The sequence below is a fragment of the Zeus faber genome, assembly GCF_960531495.2.
Source record: "Zeus faber genome assembly, chromosome: 15".
NCBI classification, from domain to species: domain Eukaryota; kingdom Metazoa; phylum Chordata; class Actinopteri; order Zeiformes; family Zeidae; genus Zeus; species Zeus faber.
The window spans coordinates 90,052-113,043 of NC_137194.1; the positions used below are offsets into that span (position 1 = coordinate 90,052).

The 22,992-nt window shown below is 41.6% G+C and overlaps 3 protein-coding genes across 3 annotated transcripts; 1 reads left to right on the plus strand and 2 right to left on the minus strand.

Moving 5' to 3' along the window:
• Positions 1-213: 213 nt before the first annotated feature.
• Positions 214-12,316, minus strand: amt (aminomethyltransferase). Its single transcript, XM_080016028.1, has 9 exons — positions 12,086-12,316; positions 9,304-9,465; positions 8,429-8,509; positions 7,805-7,936; positions 7,531-7,609; positions 7,292-7,437; positions 2,272-2,452; positions 1,522-1,677; positions 214-1,293 (listed from the first exon to the last, which is right to left on the minus strand). The coding sequence occupies exons 1-9, from the start codon at positions 12,197-12,199 to the stop codon at positions 1,118-1,120; spliced, it is 1,227 nt and encodes a 408-aa protein (XP_079872154.1). The 5' UTR covers positions 12,200-12,316; the 3' UTR covers positions 214-1,117.
• Positions 12,317-14,818: 2,502 nt separating this feature from the next.
• LOC307240936 (uncharacterized protein) lies at positions 14,819-18,057 on the plus strand. The gene is made up of 4 exons (XM_080014852.1): positions 14,819-15,078; positions 16,238-16,381; positions 16,796-17,017; positions 17,448-18,057. Exons 2-4 carry the CDS (start codon positions 16,246-16,248, stop codon positions 17,582-17,584), a joined length of 495 nt encoding a protein of 164 aa, XP_079870978.1. The 5' UTR covers positions 14,819-15,078; positions 16,238-16,245; the 3' UTR covers positions 17,585-18,057.
• Positions 18,058-18,374: 317 nt separating this feature from the next.
• hyal3 (hyaluronidase 3) lies at positions 18,375-22,890 on the minus strand. Its single transcript, XM_080015075.1, has 6 exons — positions 22,453-22,890; positions 20,907-21,342; positions 20,080-20,227; positions 19,803-19,929; positions 19,515-19,604; positions 18,375-19,077 (listed from the first exon to the last, which is right to left on the minus strand). The coding sequence occupies exons 1-6, from the start codon at positions 22,699-22,701 to the stop codon at positions 18,832-18,834; spliced, it is 1,296 nt and encodes a 431-aa protein (XP_079871201.1). The 5' UTR covers positions 22,702-22,890; the 3' UTR covers positions 18,375-18,831.
• Between the last annotated feature and the right edge of the window lie 102 nt (positions 22,891-22,992).

The following is a 22,992-nucleotide window of genomic DNA, read 5'->3' on the forward strand; positions in this document are numbered from 1 at the left end:
AAATTGAAATATATTTTATTTAGATGTTTGACATGATTTATGAGTAAAATGTAAGGTGGTACAACTGCAAATAAGATATTATATATATATACACACACACACACACACACACACACACATACATACACACATACACACACACCTCTAATTTCCTGGAATTGGCATCACATTTCTGATGTAAAAAATAAATAGATTGTATACATAGGATAAGGAAATAGCATTTATTAAACATGGCATGAAATATGATTTTAGCCACACAGCACACATTGAAAATTGTGTTGGTTGTCTGCAAAGGAAAATCTATAAAATGTATATTATACATCTCTCTACGTACACAGTACAATTTAAAAAGAGACTTCAAACCTGGTCACCAAGGACTTCATGTAAAGTAATATAATGATTAGAGTGAATGTGTTAATCGACACAGTGTTAGTAGCAGCGATAATAAAGAAAATATAGAAAACGCTGCTGTTATGGGGAAGAAAAAACATTTTGGAACTGGAAATTGTTTTGGTCCTGTACTGAAAGGTTGCACATCAATGTATTTGAATCTTTCATTAGTAAAAAAAAAAAGAAAAAACTATTTAAATTCCACTGAGCTGCAATGACATTAAAGTATTAAAGTATTTGTGTTCCCACAGGTTTACAGAACCTGAATTCTGTGTTCTTTGTCTCTTTTTTTCCCCCTCCACCATAGTTTACAGCAGCATCACTTGTATCTGAACAGTTCTAACAATCTGTTGGACCTCCGTCATGTTGAAGCATCTAGTTGTACACACAGTGATTCAGGAACGTTTCCCTCCTGCACCTCTTCCTGCTGCCAAAACATCACCAGCAGGAGCTGCACTCAGAAACCCCACCCACACACCCACACACACAAGCTTCTCAAGTCCTTGTAGGATCAATATAATGTAAATACTGAACGTCTGTACCAATGTCAAATACATTATTTATATTTATTTAACTTTGTGTAGATGGAGGTTTCGAATGTCGCGTTCTGTCATCGTTGATGAATTTGGCTTTTTTTTCCCCAGACAGAAGAAGTGCGGTCACATGCTTTATTCTGTTGTGGACGCCGTTGGAAAACACTCAACATCCGGATGTAAATGTGTGTCTTCTATCCAGAGAAGTAGTTGGTGGCTACGAAGGGCATCTTACTGACAACAGCCGGCACCACTTTCTTCCGGACCTCCACCCGCACGGCCGTTCCGTTCTTGGTGAACGCTGCGTCCACGTAACCCATGGCGACGTTCTTTTTCAGGCATGGTGAGGGGCAGCCGCTGGTCACCTCGCCTGCAGACACCAAATCACAAGGGCGCGTTCAGCAACAGAAATAAGCTCAGGGCTCCATTAACCAATGAGAAGCAGATCTAACCAGATCTAACCAGATGAGAATCACTCAGTCCATTACGTGCTTACAGAGACACTATGTCCATTGACACTATTTTCACTTCTTTGTGTCTTTGGGTCACACCAGAACACTGTGGAGTGAATAACACCTGTCTCCAGTTTGACTCTCACCTATGACCTTTCCGTCAGGGCTGAGGATAGGCGTGTGCTGTCGGACCGGCGGTCCCATGGACACCAGTCCCACTCTCTTCCTCGCCGTCTTCGCCTTGATCTGTGGCACGATGACGCCGGCGCCGGGGAAGTCCAGCGCCTGGCGGCGGCGCTTCCCTGAGAGTACCGGAAGGACAGAAGGAAAGAAGAAGAGGAGATGATGAAGGACTGAAGGCTGAGACATTCTGGGCCACATGGCCGTTTTTAAATTTAAATTCTACTTTAGCAATGTTCATGTAAAAGCAGAATTTTTAGCTGGACGGCGTAAACAAAACAAAAGACGCCACGAATGAACCCCTCAGGTCTGTCTCATTTGCTATGAAACCCGCTCGCACCTTTGGTATCTGGACAAAAAAGTTCCTAATGAGCTACCTTCTGAGACAAAAGGTGTAGTTTTGTAAGTTATGATTTCTTCCACGGTTGCCATGGTAACATTGGCATGGTTGGCACATGATTCAAGCCTGTTGCATACCATATGTAACAGGCCCTATTTTCAGCTGCTGAAGTCCATCAAATAGAAATTGTTGGTGCTCATTTTTAAAATTTGAACATTTGACTGTAAATGTGGCTTGAAAATGATGCTTTATATCATATATGCGTGCATGTGCATTTTCAACTATCCAGTTACCTGTCTGTCACACTTCAAATACAAATTTAATTAAAACAACATTACCATCAGGCCATGACCCAGCAGGGAACAACTGAACTCACCGATGGTCCAGACTAAAGTGGCTTCGACGGGCGTGGTTGTCTCATCGATGTCGTTGCCATAGAGACAGAGCCCCGCCTCGAGCCTCAGACTGTCCCTGGCACCGAGGCCAGCTAGCTTTACCTCGCTGTTGGAGAGCAGCTTCTCCGTTAGCTCCACCACTCGGGAGCGAGGGACAGAGATCTGACAGAGAGGGTGATGGAGATGAAGAGAAGGTAAGAGATACATGTATATTCATATTGACATGAATGTATATTCATATTGATATGAATGTACATTCATATTGACATGAATGTATATTCATATTGATATGAATGTATATTCATATTGATAAGAATGTATATTCATATTGAGATGAATGTATATTCATATTGAGATGAATGTATATTCATATTTACATTAATGTACAGTGGGGCAAAGTATTTAGTCAGCCACCAATTGTGCAAGTTTTCCCACTTAAAAAGACTAGAGGGGCCTGTTATTTTCATCATAGTTATACCTCAACTATGAGAGACAAAATGAGAAAAAAAAATTCAGAAAATCACATTGTCTGATTTTTAAAGAATTTATTTGCAAATCATGGTGGGAAATAAGTATTTGGTCAATAACAAAAGTTCATCTCAATACTTTGTTATATACCCTTTGATTGCAATAACAGAGGTCAAATGTTTTCTGTAAGTCTTCACAAGGTTTTCACACACTGTTGCTGGTATTTTGGCCCATTCCTCCATGCAGATCTCCTCTGGAGCAGTGATGTTTTGGGGCTGTCGCTGGGCAACACGGACTTTCAACCAATCTTCCCTCCAAAGATTTTCTATGGGGTTGAGATCTGGAGACTGGCTAGGCCACTCCAGGACCTTGAAATGCTTCTTACGAAGCCACTCCTTCGTTGCCCGGGCGGTGTGTTTGGGATCATTGTCATGCTGAAAGACCCAGCCACGTTTCATCTTCAATGCCCTTGCTGATGGAAGGAGGTTTTCACTCAAAATCTCACGATACATGGCCCCATTCATTCTTTCCTTTACACGGATCAGTCGTCTTGGTCCCTTTGCAGATAAACAGCCCCAAAGCGTGATGTTTCCACCCCCATGCTTCACAGTAGGTATGGTGTTCTTTGGATGTAACTCAGCTTTCTTTCTCCTCCAAACACGACAAGTTGAGTTTTTACCAAAAAGTTCTACTGTGGTTTCATCTGACCATATGACATTCTCCCAATCCTCTTCTGGATCATCCAAATGCTCTCTAGCAAACTTCAGACGGGCCTGGACATGTACTGGCTTAAGCAGGGGGACACGTCTGGCACTGCAGGATTTGAGTCCCTGGCGGCGTAGTGTGTTACTGATGGTAGCCTTTGTTACTTTGGTCTCAGCTCTCTGCAGGTCATTCACTAGGTCCCCCCGTGTGGTTCTGGGATGTTTGCTCACCGTTCTTGTGATCATTCTGACCCCACGGGGTGAGATCTTGCGTGGAGCCCCAGATCGAGGGAGATTATCAGTGGTCTTGTATGTCTTCCATTTTCTAATAATTGCTCCCACAGTTGATTTCTTCACAACAAGCTGCTTACCTATTGCAGACTCAGTCTTCCCAGCCTGGTGCAGGTCTACAATTTTGTTTCTGGTGTCCTTTGACAGCTCTTTGGTCTTGGCCATAGTGGAGTTTGGAGTGTGACTGTTTGAGGTTGTGGACAGGTGTCTTTTATACTGATAACGAGTTCAAACAGGTGCCATTAATACAGGTAACGAGTGGAGGACAGCGGAGCCTCTTAAAGAAAAAGTTACAGGTCTGTGAAAGCCTGAAATCTTGCTTGTTTGTAGGTGACCAAATACTTATTTTACCGAGGAATTTAGCAATTAATTCATTAAAAATCCTACAATGTGATTTCCTGGATTCTTTCCCCCAATTCTGTCTCTCATAGTCGAAGTGTACCTATGATGAAAATTACAGGCCTCTCTCATCTTTTTAAGTGGGAGAACTTGCACAATTGGTGGCTGACTAAATACTTTTTTGCCCCACTGTATATTCCAAGCATGCAAACTGTTGAGGAGTGAAAAAGGAGTCGGAGGCGTGAGCGGAGAAAAACACAGACCCACTAGGGGGTTCCCAGGTTATGCTCTGGGGGCGTTTCCTTTTTGAAAATTAAGTTACTAAATTCTAATTTTTGATTACTTTGAGGAGCTAAGCTAATATAGGATTTGTGTTTCAAATCATTTTATGACATACGACACCATCGTTACTTACCTTTGTGACCCACTGCATACTTTAGGTACATTTGGTGGCTTTCGACTCTTTTTTTCCCCGCATCATTTGAAAATGGAGAATCAAACCTTCTAAACAAGGTGTCACTTGTGCAAATCAAGCAAATATTTTAAAGCTATGACTTGCTAATGACAAGGGTGTGGCAAATCGTGTTTCTGAGATCATCACCTTCAAAGTTTTCCCCCACACTTGATTCATTCAGCCAGCTCCCAGAATGCAAATGGTTGGAGGACCAACAATGCCTCATGGCTACTTCCACATGGCCGCTTGACACCCTGCTGAGTGGGGCAATCTCTGCATTGTTCTTGTGTTTTGAGGGAATGTTGAACAGTGTCATCGACACACAACATCTTTTGTTTTAAAAAAAGCTTTTATTTAACAGTAAGAATATACATGTTTTATAAAAGTGGACTTATTTTGGAGTTTAAAAGTGCACAACAAACAACAAAATGTAAAGTCTATCAATAATATGAGTCTCTGAAAATCAGCCTCTGTGTGTCATTTAATATATAAATGTGCGTATGCCAAATATCTTCTACGTTCTTGGAGTTACTATGTGGGCTAACCCCACCCTCCCCCAGCTACACTCTGAGAGCCTGTTTGGGGCCTCTCTTTATTTTCTTTTCGGCCCCTGGCTGCGTTTCCAGGTAAACTTGAGAATCTTGTGCATTACTACTTCTTCATAATCTGCCAATCACCAACCTCAATGGACTTCACGTTATCAGCTTCTTCCGTTGTAACAACAAGGGGCGTGTCGTCGGTATCCTCCGGTGGTTCTTGAAAATATTCCATTTCATCGTCACATTCAGGATGAAATCCGCTGTTCGAAATGTTTTTCAAGTCCGGGATGACGCCGGTATCAGATTCAGCAGCGCTGTCGTTCTCAGCGTTGCTGTTTGAGAACTGACTATCGTTGCGGAAAATCAAGTCCAGTTTGTCAGATTGTGGTCAGATTAAGATCCGCGATATGATTTAGATCTTCCTCCACCCAGTTCTCCTAATCCATAACAACACGGAGATGAACGTTTTCACAGGCAAGTGTTGTTTACGAAAGTGACGTCAGCATTTCTTCCTCGATGGTACACGCCCCCTCACAATGATGTCTCCGTGTGTGTGTAAAAGTAGTACGATTTAAAGGTTGAACTCTATCAAAACGGTTTCACATTGTGACTTCACATCACATGGAATATGGAGGAATGATCTTCACCTGGACGCTCGATTGAAAGAAAACGATCGATCGGCGATGTTCAGCGCTGTTCAGTGGCACAGTGTTTCCCCATGTAATCTAACGGGAATATTTAACTCTATGGTTTAACATTGTTAAATCAAACTATTTGAAAATACGTTGAGATTAAAAAAAAAATAAAAAAAACACAAAGGAACACGAATCTGGAAAAATCGAATTTTCCTTCAAGAAGGGTTTGTTCAACTTATTTGGCTGCTCCTGGTGATTTTAGAAATGCGCAAGAAAGTGGGTTTTGCTGCGGTGAGTCACATTTATGATCTTTAGGGATTTGATTGGATCAAGTTGGTGCCGCCTCGGCTTGCTTCGGTCTCTGCCCTAGAAAATGCATTAGTGCCCAGACAGTGTGGCCCAGACCTCCAATAGTCGTCAGCGAAAAATTTTAAATTAGTCCGTCGATCTAATATGAGTGGAGATTCAGCAACTGAATTGCATATTCCCCGAGGCAAATATGTTCAGAAATCGATTTTGGTGGACTGCTCAAATAAATTAAATCAAAGTTTACGCAGCTGCTTAATCATTCTTTTATTTCATATTTTTATAAAATCCAATCTCACTGGCCGGGCAATGAATCTTGGGTAGGGTGGGCTGCAAAGGACCCAACGGTTGAAGCATTAAAATTGGGGAAAATGAGGCTGCATTTCTAGACCGCATTTGAAGAGCCTCTGGAATGGGACAGCACTTTGTCGGGCCGGTGTGACACATTCTGTCTTGTGCAGCCAGGTGACAGCAGGGCCCGCTTGGCGCCTGCGCATTTTGAGAGATCTACATACAGATGGATTGAAGCCCCCCCGCCCTAAATATTTTCTCATGAATGTATATTCATATTGAGATTAATGTACACTCATATTGACATGAATGTATATTCATATTTACATGAATGTTTATTATATTTACATGAATGTATATTCATATTGACATGATTGTATATTCATATTTACATGAATGTATATTCATATTTACATGAATGTATATTCATATTTATTCATAGGAAGAACAACCCCTTTGGGATGAAATGAACTACCTTATTTTCAAAGATACTCAAACTGGTTGTACTGTTGGTACAGTACATAAAGACAATTTTTGTGATTATTGTGGGACAAAATTATTATACTTATTCTTCTTCTTCTCTTTCGGCTGCTCCCGTTAGGGGTCGCCACAGCGGATCACCTGCCTCCAATACCTTCTGTTCTGTGCATCTTCCTCCCTTACACCAACCGCCGGCATGTGCTCCCTCACCACATAAACACTCGCTAAAATATGTTGTTTTGGGGGTTTTGTGGAAACATTGAGGAAGTAATGGAAAATTGCATAGCTGTAACAGTAATGTAACTGCCGTTCATTTGGGTTAGCAACATCCCCAACTGGTGGTAATCTAATGGATGAATGAATAAATAATTGTTACTGCCTAAAAACAGTCCTACCCTGATTCTGTGATGTGATGACGTGAAATAGACAGACGCATCAGATTAGACAGATAAGTTAGATAAGACAGACATTGGATAAGACAGACAGGCCCTGACCTCCACTCCGTCCTCCCCCGTGTACCCGCAGCGCGTCACCCTGCAGTTTGGAACGCCGAACAGGGTGGCAAGGGCCGAGGTCATGAAGGTCAGCTTGCTGAGGTCCTCCTTCAGCCCCTGCTGCAGGACCCGGGGCATGGAGGGACCTGGACCACCCCCCCCACGGTCAATTAGGAATTGGGGACAGAATGATAGATGAAAAAGAAAGCCTCTTGGGAAATAGAATTCATAATTTGTACCTTGCAACGCAATCAGAGCTTCTTCCAGGAACTCCAGATCCACATTGAGACCCGCTGCTTTACACTCTGCCAATCTGGACTGAACGCGTGCGCACACACACACACACACACACACACACACACACACACACACACACACACACACACACACACACACACACACACACACACACACACACACACACACACACACACACACACACACACACACACACACATATACATACATGAGACAAGGAATGGTTTTATTTTATTTTGAAATGTCTCTGTGTACCTTCATGTGAGCAGAGTCCTTATCAGCGCAGCCGGCGTTGGACACCACATAGAGGTAGCCCTGGTCTGTCTTGGTCACGATGAGGTCGTCCATGATCCCTCCTTTCTCATTGGTGAAGAGGGACAGTGTTCCCTAGGTGGGTGAGTAAGTGGTTAAGTGAGTGAGTGAGTGAGTGAGTGAGCGAGTGAGCGAGTGAGTGGTTGAGTGAGTGAGCAAGTGAGCGAGTGAGCGAGGTGCCTTCATGGGGACACAGCATCCATAAATGTCATACTTTATGTAACAGCAATTTGTTTGACAAAATGATGACACCTTTTTTGCAAAATAAATAACAGTTCATAGTTTAATAGTTCACAGTAGTCTTTGGCCATCTTGTCCGGCCATCATAGGTGAAATTATTAATTGGGTCCCAACAAGGAAAGCGGACTCCCAATTCCCATCCCTTTTCTACCTTTTTTATTTATACAAGATTCAAGATTTTTTCATACAAAGAATGAGGCTTCCATATCTATTTTCAGAGAGACAGAGCCAAGAGAGGAATGTGCATGAACAACAGACTGGATTTACGTATACTCATAAATCGTGCACCAGACATTTTCTAGAAACAAACAGAAACGTTGATGTCACCTGGTTCTCCTGTAGCTCTGCTACATCTGCAACCACCAGCGACTCCATGAACTTGATCCTGTCTCTGCCGTGCACTTTGGTCTGACAGGGGAAAACAGAAACCAGACAGTACAGGAGGTAGAGCTGGTGGTCTAGTGATCTAAAGGTTGCTGGTTCGATCCCAGGCTCCTCCTGCTAGCATGCTGTAGTGTCCAAAGCAAGACACTTAACCCCTCATTGCTCCTGATGGCTGCGTCCGTCAGTGTTTGAATAATTGTAAGTCGCTTTGGATAAAAGCGTCTGCTAAATGCAATGTAATGATCAACTATCGGGTATTTAAATTTACACTGACATGATCTAACCCATTTTGAAGATCCTGTCTGTTCTTTTATTTTCAGCAAATGATTTATTCACTCTGTACTAGATATAGAACATGAAATGGAAAGCCAATGCCACCGCATAACGTGTGGCCTGGTAATGCGTGTGTGCATAATTTCTGTTTCTGCATTCTGTGTTTGTGTGTGTGTGTGTTTGTGTGTGTGTGTGTTACGTGCGGCCTCTGGTGGTGAACCTGTGCATGTTCTCTCTCCCTCCTGCAGCACTGTGTTCTGTTCCCATCCTTATTTTTCATTGAGTTATTAGTTCATTAATAGTTACCTGATAACTTTAAATTACATTACTTATTAGGCTTGATGTTACTGGTAGTCTAGTTTTCAGCGTTTGTTTCTGTTTGCTTAGTTCTATACATTTTGATAGCTGAAGGGGAAGAGCTGGTTCTTAAGTTGTTGTCTCTTTTGGAGCCTGAAGTTAAATAATGAGGCCTTAACATATTTTGGGGGCTGGAACCTTTTTTATGTGCGTGTGTGTGTGTGTATATACATTCTCGCCCCCTTCACCTGTAGCATGTGGCTGACATCGAAGATGGAGCAGTGCTCTCTGGTGTGCATGTGCGACACAATGTGACTGTCTCTGTACTGGACGGGCATGCTCCACCCTGCAAACTCCACCATCTTGCCTCCCTGCTCCCTGTGGAAGTTGAACAGCTCTGTCTTCTTCATCTGGAGAAATAAGGACAACACGCTTTATGCAAACAGCAGCTGGACCAGTGGCACAATCTCTTTAAAAGCACAAAGATAAGTTCAGGTGGTACTTTATTCATCACCCACGGAGGAAATTTCACCTGTTAATTAATTGTAACAAACTGTAAAACACAATCAAATTGGGTCGATTTGTTCATGTTGAGTTATTATTCGCAAACATGGGAATGTACATGTTTCCTTAATAATTCTGGTTGGTTTGTGGTTGTGTTTTATGTATTTTATCGATATAATATGTTGTCTTATATCTTATATTATTTCACATATGAGGAATTTGTTGTGGTAAATGTCAGAGCATTGCCGAACACAAATTTGGCATAGAAAGATTAATAATCTGAATAGATTTAAACAAGAATAGCCAAATAAAAAACAAAAATTGCCAAATATACAAAAATATACAGACCATACAAAAAAATCAATGGTTGCTAGTAGGGTTATGGATATAGATAAAATAAAACATAAATATAGTTGGATGTACTGTATGTGATGAATAAATATAAATACAATAATATGGGGTTAAAAATGTAATAAATAAATATGATTTCCTATTTGTTCCTTCATATTACTTTTTTGTGTACTGTTGCCTTATTGATGGATTCAGGGACCCATTGTAAATTGCTTGGTCTTTACTGATTGCTGCATTTGTTTTCTGCCCCAACCTTCAACCTTTGAACCAACCCCTGCAGAGGGGCTTATCAAAGCAGCAGCAATGCATCATGGGAAAGGCAGAGTGGTGCTTTTCAACTTCTCAGAGCAGTTCCAAGGACAGCTCTCAGTGTGTGTGTGTGTGTGTGTGTGTGTGTGTGTGTGTGTGTGTGTGTGTGTGTGTGTGTAGAGATATTCATACAGGTTACAGTGTTATCAGCTACTCATAAATTGGGTTCAAGGTCATTAATCGACAACAGACAAACATACGACTACACTGATATAAACCTATATATACACAATTATTATATAAAGATCATTGCAATTAGTGCCAGAACACTCAGTCATTTAAGTATTTTCAATTCAGGTACCCCTGGAACATAGTCAGAATTACTACCTCTAAAACTAACAGTAAGAATATCCTGATATTTTGGGGGTTTGATTTCTTACAGAGATCTGAAATGTATTTATTATTCAAAGTGAACTTATTCAGGTTTTCCATTGTAGGAAACTTGAATGAAGTTAGTCTATATTGAGGTTTCCAAACTGGGGTCTGTGAAGGAATTGCAGCAAAATTATTGTTATTGTATTTATTTTTTCCACAAAATAATGAAGTGAAATGTATTCACTATTTCCCTTCTTGTCAGCAAGGTTCAAGATAAATGTACTTTTTGTGCATCGTAGTTCTGCACTCCACTCAATCCACAACAGTTTAGAGGCTGATCATTTATATCTGATTTTCTTGGATGACTAAATGGGTGGACCCCAGAACCAGTCCCACAACAAGGTCTCACATTTATTCATCCACTCATGACTATTTTGGGACAGGCATCAAGCCGTTCACTCGTGATTTTAATAGAATCTTCCTCTGCAGTTCAGTGGAGCAAACATGGTGACAGACGTAGGCCTGCATTAGATGTGCATGGGCTGAGCAAGCAAAAATAAAAAAATCACTATTAGTCACCATTTTATTAATGGTGTATGGTGTGTGTGGGGGAGGGCAGTGACGGAAAGGTGAAAAAAGTACAAGCACTTTGTTACTGTACTTAAGTACAGACAATTCAAATATCTGTTTTAACCTAAGTATATTTGAAGCAAATATCTACCTTTTCCTTATTTCTAACACAGTCGTGTTCCCTTGTTTATAAATTAAATACCATTTGCATTTATATATTTGCATAGAATTGTAAATGACCATGACAGCACATGTACTATCATCTGCAGAAATAGGGAGCAGTGCTATATTTGGCATTGTAGGCTCTGTTAGAACAGGGTACCTGATATGAGGATGTTTACTTTTATTACTTTTACCAGGAGGTACATATACACATATATATATATATATATATATTTATATATATATTTATTTATTTATTCATCTACTTTCACTTTGGTAGAAATGTCAATGTGGTACTTTTGACTTTTACTAGGGTAATTTATTGTGTCAGGGCATTTGTGCTTAAGCTCTAAATATATCTTCCAGTTCCACCACACACAATGACAATGACACACAAGACAAAATGACTTCAGCCTTAAAAAATAAAAATAATTGAGATTTCATTTTCTGAAATATGTGGACATTTTAGGCAATTCGGCTCTTATGCACAATATGTACGAATGCAGAAAGATTTGGACAGAAACATCAGTTTAATCTGCACCAGGACCAATACACCTCTTGACTTTATTGTGCAATGCATGTTGATGTTGTTGATGATGTTGTTTATGTTTGTGTTGTTGATGATGTTATTGATGATGTTGTTTCTGTTCATTATGATGGACAAATATTCCTGACTTTATTGTGCCATGCATGTTGATGATGTTGTTTGTGTTTGTGTTGATGATGATGATGATGATGTTGATGTTTGTCTTGTTTAAGTTGATGTGGTTGATGCTGTAGTAATAGTTTACTTTACCTGAAAGCCAGCCTCTCTCTTACCTCTGCAGTTGAAGCGTGTCTGCGCGGTGCAGCCTCACCCAGCCGTGGCCACTGTGGCGGACCCCGCACCGCGGACGCCAGACCCGCACCTCGAAGCAGCACCCGAGCCCACATGGTCCCCGAGCGGAGTTCCCTCACAAAGCCGATCTGCCGCACCACACCGCGGAGTCAAGCTCTCTGGACTGGACTCCGCTCTCTGGGGAAATTCTGCTTTCTTTGCAAAAAAAAGCCACCAACACATCACCAAGCAGACGTGACCGGGGCACACGGCATTGTGGGAAATGAAGTTGGAGCGAAGGATTAAAGCCATGCTGCGTTCAGTTTAATAAACGAAATCCGTTATTCCGAGAATCGAGTGCAGAGCTGCGAGAACCTCTCGGCAAAACATAGAGGCCGTAACTAAATTACGTTTTTTTGGGGGGAATTTTTTTGGCAACGCTTGTGAATTATAAAATCATAAATACAGCACATGCTAATTGCTAAGATAAAAGTCGTTTCAAATAAGAAACTAAGCGATTTGCCGCGAAATGTGGACTTAAATAGCAGTTTGTTTGCGCCTCTTCCCCGTAGAAGGTCGTGTTCTTCCTAGCTCTAATTTCGCCTGAACGCAGCATGAGTTCGTCATTTTTTTGCCTTTTATTTTATACAAACCATGTCAAAATTTAAATAAGCACAGAAAAGACCAGCGGACAGATGGGTCCCATTTACAATATTTTTATGACTAATAGGAGTATGGTCACCGTGCGTGTGTGTGTGTGTGTGTGTGTGTGTGTGTGTGTGTGTGTGTGTGTATATATATATATATATATATATATATATATATACATATATATATATATATACATATATATATATATACATATATATATATACATATATATATATATATATATATATATTTTTTTTTTTTTTTTGCTTCTCAGTTCAGAGTCTGATGACATCATCAGAGTGCTGTGTCTAGGCATCTAAAATGTGGGAATTCCAAAGCATGTGCTCAAATATGATGTGACTATGTGTAGATATAGTATATAGGTTTTTGGAAATTTCACAAAAAGCTTCATATCAACAGTGGATGTCTTTGTGAAGGATCCTTTGGTTGCTTGAACAGTTCTCATGGATAAAGTTATTAGGGGTGCGGTCCCTTGTTTTTGTGAATGAAAAACTGACGTCAGTGGTGTATGGATGTCATGGATCCGCCGCACTCATAGACAAGATGAATAAATTGTGTATTGGGGGCTTCTGACCTGCCGTCGTCCAAGTTTGCCACATAATGAGCACTGTAGTCTAGTGATTGGTCAATAATCAGGACTTCACCAAGATGGCGGAACATACAGATGTAACTGATGTCAGAACTTTATGGATGTCATGGATCCAATGAACCCACAGACAAAATGAATTAGATGTGTTATACAGAGCAGTTCCAACATGGTGTCGTCCAAGTTTGATCCAGATCAGTTAATTATTGTGGAAGAAATTTGTGATCAACATTGGCAACCTCACCAAGATGGGGCCCATGCACAGATGTATGCTGAAACGGAGAAATCCTTGTGGCAGTCTAGTGATGAGTCAGCATTCGAAACCTCACCAAGATAACAGCACGCAGAAACAACGTCGCAATTGGACTTTAACTAAAGGAATTTAAGATACAACTCTTAACCCTACAATGTTATAAAGTGACAGGTATTATTTTATTACTATTAACCTTTATTATGATTAAAAATATATATTTTAAGTATTGCAAAGACAATTGTATTAAACAGAGTGCAGCGTATTAAACGTCATAAACAGAGTAAGTTATACAAAATAAAAAAACATCACTGTCAGAATTGATAGACATTCCAGAGATATCAATGTATATATCCTCTCCAATTGAAGTCAGTTAAACCACTTACCTTAGTGTATTTATTAATAGGTTTATAAAATGCATTGTTATTGTGAAGTTCGGTTGATTTATAAAATGCCATAAAATAATTCTCTCCCCAAAAGTGTTTTAATAATCGTGATAAATAATTGTGATCACTATATTGACTAAAATAATCGTGATCATCATTTCAGCCATAATCATACAGCCCTTCTTCAGAATGACATCATAGAATTTCTTTAGCAGTGCAATTTCAGATCGCTATTTACTTTCTTTTAAACATTATAAAGTTCAATATTTACTTAGATCTCTTATTTGGCTCCATGTCAAGCCCTGTGCACCGCTGTCATGCCATGACTATTGAGTCCTCCCTTGGCTAAGGACCTAATAATACCCCCAGCCTGCTGCTATTTTAGACCTGAGGGTCTACTGGGTGGAGGGGCTCTCTCTCGCTCTCTTTCTCTCCCTCCCTCTCTCTTCTATTGCTATTTTTTCTGTCTGTATGTCTGTCCCTCTCAGTCTTTCTAAATCATTTTTTAAAATTCTTCAAGAAAAAGGGGATTGGGGATGCCAACCCCATCCACCGTTATGACCCGCATCTCTTTCTCTTTTTAAACGCTAGGATGGTAAAGCGAGAGTATGCAAACACACACACACACACACACACACACACACACACACACACACACCAGGGCTCGGCACTGGGGTGTCACTACAGTTGCTCACACACACACAGACACAGACACACACAGTGGGAGACGCAGCAAAGAGCCTCTCAACACAGACCCAGTGTCCAGTTCTTCCAATACTATTCTTTCCATCCATCAAGGAATATTGTGGAATTCAACTTTGGGAGTGTTTTGGAACGGGGTGTGGTCTATTTTGGGAGATCGTTTACTGGGTCATCATCCTCACATGGAGGAAAAAGGAACACGGATCTGGAGTCCTCTGTGTTGCTGTGTTTCTGAGGATTTGGAGGAATCGCACCAGCAGACAGACTAAGATAGACACACACGTGGAGAAACAGACAGACAGACAGACACACACACCCACACAGACACACACACACACACACACACACTTAATCTTCTACACAGCCATTCTCCCCTGTCTGTTTTTACAGTGATAGAAGGTAAGTGGAAATTCAAGTTTATTTTGTATGAATATTATTATTTTGGCTCTGAGGGTGAGATGTTTCGAAGCAGTGACATTATTGGATTGTTGTCACAGCGTTTACGTGAATATAAATTACGTTCACATTCATTTGGACGTTCGGTTTATGGGCAAGGTGCGCCAAATGGAATTCTGAACTTGGAAGGAGCGTGTTGCTTGTAGAAGAATAAAGAATAGATTGATGATGGAGGCACATATGGCTGTTCTCTACCGCATCTGTCACATGGACAAACGATGACATCACTTCCTTTCATTCAGTCAGTCAGTCAGTCAGTCAGTCATTCAGTCAACCAGTCATTCAGTCAGTCAGTCAAACAGCAGCGGGCACCAGTGTCCTGTGTTCATTTATTAAAATGCCACTGGTGTCTTAACATTATGGAGTGGATAAACCCATCTAATAATAGTCCTCCTATTTAACCGGGATGTTCAGAACTTCCTTGGCGCACACACACACACACACACACACACACACACACACACACACACACACACACACACACACACACACACACACACACACACACACACACACACACACACACACTAGGAGGCATTCGACTCCATCAAAGTTTTCACTTCATTATTGCTCAATCTCAAGCACCTTCACCTTCCTCATCACAGGCTCATAGTCACACAAGATGAAGTTGACAGCACCAATACCACTTCTCCTGATATGCGTGCCACAGTATTTAGGACTGGATTCAACTGATGGATTGCACAAGGCAGACATTTTATTTGGGCCTCCATCCCTCTGCTCTAAAACACACACAACGTGCAAACAAAGGGACTTTTTAGCCCATTATTATTGCTATGATTCATTTTGTGAGGGATATTGTTTTAGTTTTTGGTCTGGTATATACTGTATAGTTGGGCATTTTCACCCCCGAATGAATACCTATTTATAGATATTTTTGTATAATGGTGTTTATGATAAGAGGTTTGTGAAAAAAAAAGAAGCTGTAGGTCCTTGTATTTCCTGCTGTGTTCCGTCTAGTAAACCCACACAAGGCCCACTGTGCTAAGTTATCTTACAGTTTAATTTGGGCTTTCACATGGTCAACAAAAAAAGCTGTTATGTTATAAAGTGAATGCTGCAACCTTCCTTCTCTGCCCTGCAGGGGGCGCCATGTCCAGGCCGGCCTCCGTCCACTCCACACCCCAGTTCTACAGGGTCAGCGACAGAGACCTCACTGAGATAGAGCTGCACTCTGTGGACTCCATCAACGACCTGCACCGCACACAACACGAGCACGGCCACAAGGGTACACACACACACACACACACACACACACACACACACACACATAGCGTGCACATGCACACACACACACACACACACACACACACACACAAACTGAAGGTATATACCAAGGGCCTCAAACCACTGGCCAGGGGGCCACATCCAGCCTGTGAGACAAATTGATGTGGCTTACTACATGTTCATAATATATTTTTAAATCTATCACAATGCTTGATTAACTCACACAAATGCACTTAATGTTTTCAGAATATAAAACAGAATTAAATAGAAAAAAAGTGTTGTTGTTTTTTTTAAATGTTTTTGTATTTTTTTAGTCAGGCAATTCACTTATGTGCCGCGTAAAAACAATAAACTATGTTGTACTTATTCACATATTCACATTATATTATTCATCATTGCCTTTTTGTCTTCCCAGGAAGGAAGCTGCCCCGCCCACCTGGCCACACACCCTCGCCCAATGGGAACCCCTACCTACAGGGCGTGGCGGCTGCCAGCCACAGGGAACGGCCCGGCAGCAGTAAATGGCCGATGTCTCTGCAGGAAGCGCTGAGGCCCGGCTGGTGGCAAGCGCACCCTGCAGCCTGTGCTGCCGCCGCTCTGCTGCTTCTCACCCTGCTGCTCATCCTCTGTCTCCTAGGTCAGACACAACATCTTCAACAGCCATGTGATTTCCTCCCAGCTCCAGAGGGCCTGGGGGTTAGGCTGGCCGGACATGATTCCCAACGTCTGGTGCCCGACCCCCACAGCGCTCACCAGAGATGGCAGAGGGGGTCGTCAGGCCACGGATGTTTTCAGGCACATGTTTCCTCATGATCAAATATTGGTTTAAAAATAAAAAACTTTTAGACAAGTATGCTGGGGTAAGCACAATAAACACCTCTCCCAGATAGGGCCCCCCTCATACTGGTCAAGTGTGTAAAGAAAATAGATGGATGGATCAAATAACAATATGTTAAAAATATTAAAAATATCAATTTTTTATAACAGGTGTACCTATAACTAAAAAAACAGCTTCAGCCATTGTCTAGATCTTCTCTATCTGATATCTTTGTCTTTTTCTCCTCCAGTCCAGCAGAGCGGCGCACTAAAGATGCTTGCCGAGGTGGTGAGGGAGAAACAGGACATTTCCATGGAGATATCCCAGCTGATCCAGGAACTGCAGGCTCTAAGACACAACCTGACAGTCACGAGAGACAGGCCTTGATACGATGACATGAGCTGGACTCTACCATGAAAAGACACTGCTCCCCCACTCCTCCCAGTCACATTAAAGCTGAATTAGCTGAGAATTGTTCCGTAAAATGTCTTGGAAACATAACATGCTGAATATAAACTGTGTGTCTATTATAGCGTTCCAACAATCATCAGCTCCCTGTGTTCAGTTGGTGTATTGTTTTCCATTTAAACCTTGTTTACAGAAGCCGTCCATTATCTTAGCTCCTCCTCCCAACTCCTATCTCCTCCACCTTCCTCACTGAATGGGCAGGTCGTTTTGATAAATTTTGAGCTGTCATGTTGTTGTAATGTGCATTGCTCAATGTTAAGACTTGGGTAAAGAAAACCGTTTGCATTTTTGAATGGAATTCTGGGACTTGTGGTGTAATGCACCCAACACAGACTATGTTATGGATTGCCACTTGAAAAAAAAAAAAAAAAAGAAGCATACTTTGCTGTTTGATATTTAAGATTATACCAACAAAGTTGAATGAATTAAAGAACCTGTCTCCAAAATGGTCATCAAATCATATGTTCCATATACTTTGTATTCTGGGTTTTATGCTTGTGGCCTGATATGAACTTTATACGTTTACTGAATCATATTTCACGGCTGGTCTGTGGCATCAGTTAATCTTACCTTCCCAATTGTCCCCCATGGGAAAATATCAGTTTTCAGCATCAAAAAGGTAAGATATAAATACAGGCACTGGCCTTTTGAAAGAGTTGGAAAATGTGATGATGAAGAGTTAAGAGAATAAAAAATAGTGCAAACAATATAAAAAGCATTACAGTTTTTTTTAATAAAAGATAGAAGTGTTGAGAGCAAATACATTGTGTATTGTGCCTGCATATACAGAAAACTAATATGTGCATTTTGTGGTTTGCCATGGCAAAGTATATAGTGCAAAAATAGTTATTTTCACAAATCACACAAATACTGTAAAAAACAACCATGGATGGATCACTGGGTTTCACTATGGTTCTCTTTGGTGCAAAACAGTGGATTTAGATTGTTTTATGTATTCTGTGCATTGCGGTTGAAATTATGGTGAAGATGATTAACATTGCACACTTCCACCTGTACTATTTCAAAGTGTACTTTCCTCTCAAAGTAGAAATAAAAATGATTCATAAATAAAATACAATAAAATCACAGTGAAAATATCAGTTGTGAGTGAAGAGCAGAAAAAAAAAAAAACATCCTGAAATTCTTTGTGCTTCAATAGTCATTTCTCATCTTTTGTCTTTTGGTCCCTTTCCCATCTCACATCGCTCGCCCGTCCATCCTCGGTAACACACACACAGGAAATAGTGTCGGGAGGAGTTGGTGATCATGTGGCCCGAACCGGGGTGTCGCCTGGCACAGCGCCCGTTGCCGTGACAATGCCTGCCGCTACAGCTCCGGGCGTCGGACCTCAGGGTGCGGACGTAGGGACCCAGCACGGTCTGGACATAGTCTCTGAGACGGAGACACTGATCCTGGATGAGAGAGGATTTATACAATGCATTCTATCATTTCATCATTAAGTCTATATTTATTTTTATTATATTATCTATCATTCTAATCAGTGCTGGGTGATACTGATTCATGTTATTATATACAATTTTATTATTATATTACAAGCACTGGATGTTTCTGCTTGCCCTGTGTTTACAAATGGCAGTTTAACTTACCCCACATAAATTTAACTGTTCAATAATACTTAAAGTCTTGTTTATACTATATGTAAGTGTTTATACTATATATACATATATATATATATATATATATATATATATATATATATATATATACACCTTTTATACCTTTTTTGTGAATACATAAAAGGTATAATATATATATACTTTCAGACAACACACTTGTTTTTTCACTTGGGTTAACACATATAAACAAATCATCTGACAGACACACTAACCTTGGACTTTGCAAACTCAGTTTCTCCCCACAAAACCACTCCTGCAGCCCCTAAAGCTGCAGACTCCCCCAGCGTGTGCTCCAGGTCTGACTGCACACACACACACACACACACACACACACACACACACACACACACACACACACACACACACACACACACACACACACACACACACACACACACACAGCCTTTGAAATAAAATGGTCAACAAATAGTTGACACTTATTTTGTTCAGCTTGACTTTCACCACAGAGTGTTCTCCTGTCAAACAGTGTGTGTCATCACCTGGTTCAAGAAGGTCAGGGTGTGTGTGAAGGCCAGCCTGGCGTAGGGCAGGATGCAGGGGGTGGGGCTGGTATCATTGCCACGGAACCAGGTCGACAGCACCCTCACAGCCTCGAGCAGTCTGTGTCTGAGTTAAGAGGAAAGAAAAACACAGAATCAATAAGGTATTTGGCCATTTGACTTCTATCCAGAGCACAGCACATTTGTTAGTGGTGAACAAAATCAAGTCAACAATATACAAACACACACAGAGTAAGAGTAAATTTCTTTGTCGTACCTAACCATCAGTGCTGCATCTGGGCTCGTGGCCAGCCTTTGGGGCAAGTATATACTGGGGTAGAGTCCAGTAGAGTGGCGCCACAGCCAGGCTAGACGGTCATTCAGATCCTGGGTGTTGGGGTGGCACTGCCAGGTGTAGTTGCCACCTAAACAGCAACAGCAAGATAAGACAGGAGCTGATATCACAGAAAGTCAGCTACAGGTTCCACTCACAGAGACCAACAGCAGCTCATGAAGGTTCAGGCATAAGTTGCAAGGACTGCAAAATTTTGACAGACACTGATATGTATTAATAGTTTACCGACCATACATCCTCTAAAAACACCAAATTACAAATAAATGACAAGGTAGTCTGCTCAATTAACCCTATACTTTTAGACCTACACAACCTTTTAAAACTTAAAACTACTGTTTATCTATCTTTGTGCAAGCACTGTGCTACACTATGTTTTTTTTTATGCTGAAGTCCAAATACCTGACCTTATATTTCCCTTAATCAGGCAAATATGAACTCTCCAACTGCAATGCCTTGCATCAGAACATTACTGTCAACAAAACTCAGCTGTCTGAAATAACCCTGGCAACCCTGCAGCACCAACATAGCAGTACCAAAGAACTCAGCTTTTGAGATGCTGAAAGGTGTATTTCCTCAATTTGACAGGAGCTAGGCTAGCTGATTCCCTCTAAGACATTAGCATGCAGCCTGTCGCTATCTCAGTAATGGAGGGAGGAAATAGGTGTTGACCTTCTCGTATGACTCTGGATAGGATAGACAAAAAGCTAATTTCCCCCCCAAATAATATCCCTTTTTTCAACTGAACCCACCTTCCTCCCTCTTATGGTGATTGAAGCAGGCGGGGAACCCATAGAACCCCCAGAGTCCTTTGGGACAAACTCTGATGGCGAGTCGCAGCGTCTCCTCCATGAACCTCCGTGCGTGCTCCTCAAACTCGTGCCGGGCCGCCACCCTCACCTCCTGCTCCGACAGCTCCGGCCTCTCCCGTCTTGCCAGTGACTCGGAGCGCCGGCGGTACGCCAGCTTGGCACCAAAGTTCCTCGCCCACAGCGGACGCCACTCCTCCCAGTCAATGACGGCCAGGCCGCCAAAGTTGGGCCGCATCAGGCCAGAGATCTGTGTCCGGGCGAGGGAAAGGTGTGCGGCGAGGTCGCCATGCTGCGGCAGCCCGCCGTTCAGCTTCCTGCCATCGGGGGTGAGGTACGGATACTTCCCCAGCTGGTCGCGGTAGAAGATTCTCATTTTCTGGTGAGATTCAAATTCAGAATCAAATGGAAATGCCAACACTTCCTTCACAATTTCAGTCAATCTTTTTCTCTGATTCTCATGATGTCATAAGATACATTCATTAACCAGTTTATTTATTACCTAATCAGATCAGATCATCACATTAGGAAGCAGCACATTTCCATTGAACCTTGCTTTATATGAAACTTTGTAAAGTTTGTACCTGCCAGTCAAAGATCATGTCATGAATATTAATTAGGGTGAGACCACACCCCCCCGGTTCTGGAGACGATTGAGAGTCATCACAGATAAAGCTGTAGAAAACTTGCTATTACAAAAAACAAATATTTTGATTTCTTAATATAAATAATGCAATATTTAAGGTTCAAGAATGATTTACAATGTTTGTCCTTCATTAAGAGGTCAAGAGAAAGGGAAAGTCTTCTCGTATAGATCCGTGAGTCAACAGCTGGGTTTGAAAAAGTTGTCTGAGCTCAGCTATGTGGTGTGTCCCCCTGTTCTTGTCACTGTATTTATTTTGAAATACATCCGCTGAGGAAACACAAACCTTTAACCTTTTCCAAAATGGAGCGAACCCGTGGAGCTTCATGGGGAATAAATCCTCTCGTGTTTGCACCACCTGAAATAGATTGTGACAGGACCCTCAACCTGGGAAGTGAGACCCCTGCACTACCCACTGAGCGATCCAGCGACTGGAACCTATCACTGGGAGAACCACAACCTGGCAGAGGCCTTCTGATTCCATATTACAATCAAATCTAGCAGACAACTTAACATGAAACAAGATTTGTGTTTTTGGGACTTTTCCCAAATATGTACAGATGTTTAAAGTCTCACAATACACCTCTTTCCGTCATTAGCCATGAAACACATTTGGCTGACTTTGGATTTTGAGAAACATGAGAATCTCCATGAGTGCAGCATCACATTCCATGTTTTTTTTTTATTACAATAGCGCTTTGCTTGTCTGATTTCACTTTGTTTCCCTGGGACTGGAAGCCAACTGGCCTAAAAATCAGGCACCCTCGGTCAAGCCTACCATACGTAGTCCACCGAAAGAAGAGAGCATTTCACCCCTCAAGAGTTTCACCTGTTTGAAGAACCCACCTGGCCCCGGAATCGCTGCCGCTGGTTCTCCACGATGTCGAAGTCTCTGAGGTTAAGGTGCACGTCGAAGCGCTTCTGGCAGTGCGCCGTGGGCATGTTCCACACCACCACGAAGGGCTTCTGCGGCAAAACTGGGCCAGAAGCGGGGGCGTAGAGGTGAGGGTCTCTATGGGCGGGGGGTCGGGGCTGAGTGGCGCCAGGTCCGGGTGAGGCGACCAGGAGGAAGAGGGGAAAGAGAGACAGCTCCATGGCTGCTCAGGACATGTGCCAATGCTCTTCCTGAAATGGGGAACAGATTATAAGTAATACAGTAAAATAATAATAGGCAGACATTGTTGTCTGGTTTTCTGAATTTGGAAACCATCTAAGTCATGTTATTGAATGCGATTTATGATTCAATAAGGGATGAAGTCATGTCACTGTTTGTCTTTAGTTATCTGTCAGATAATACGAGTACATACATAATAATTGTATATGATATATAATTGTGAGTATATATACACATGACGAAATGTATAAAAGGTATTCATCATCTCTAGA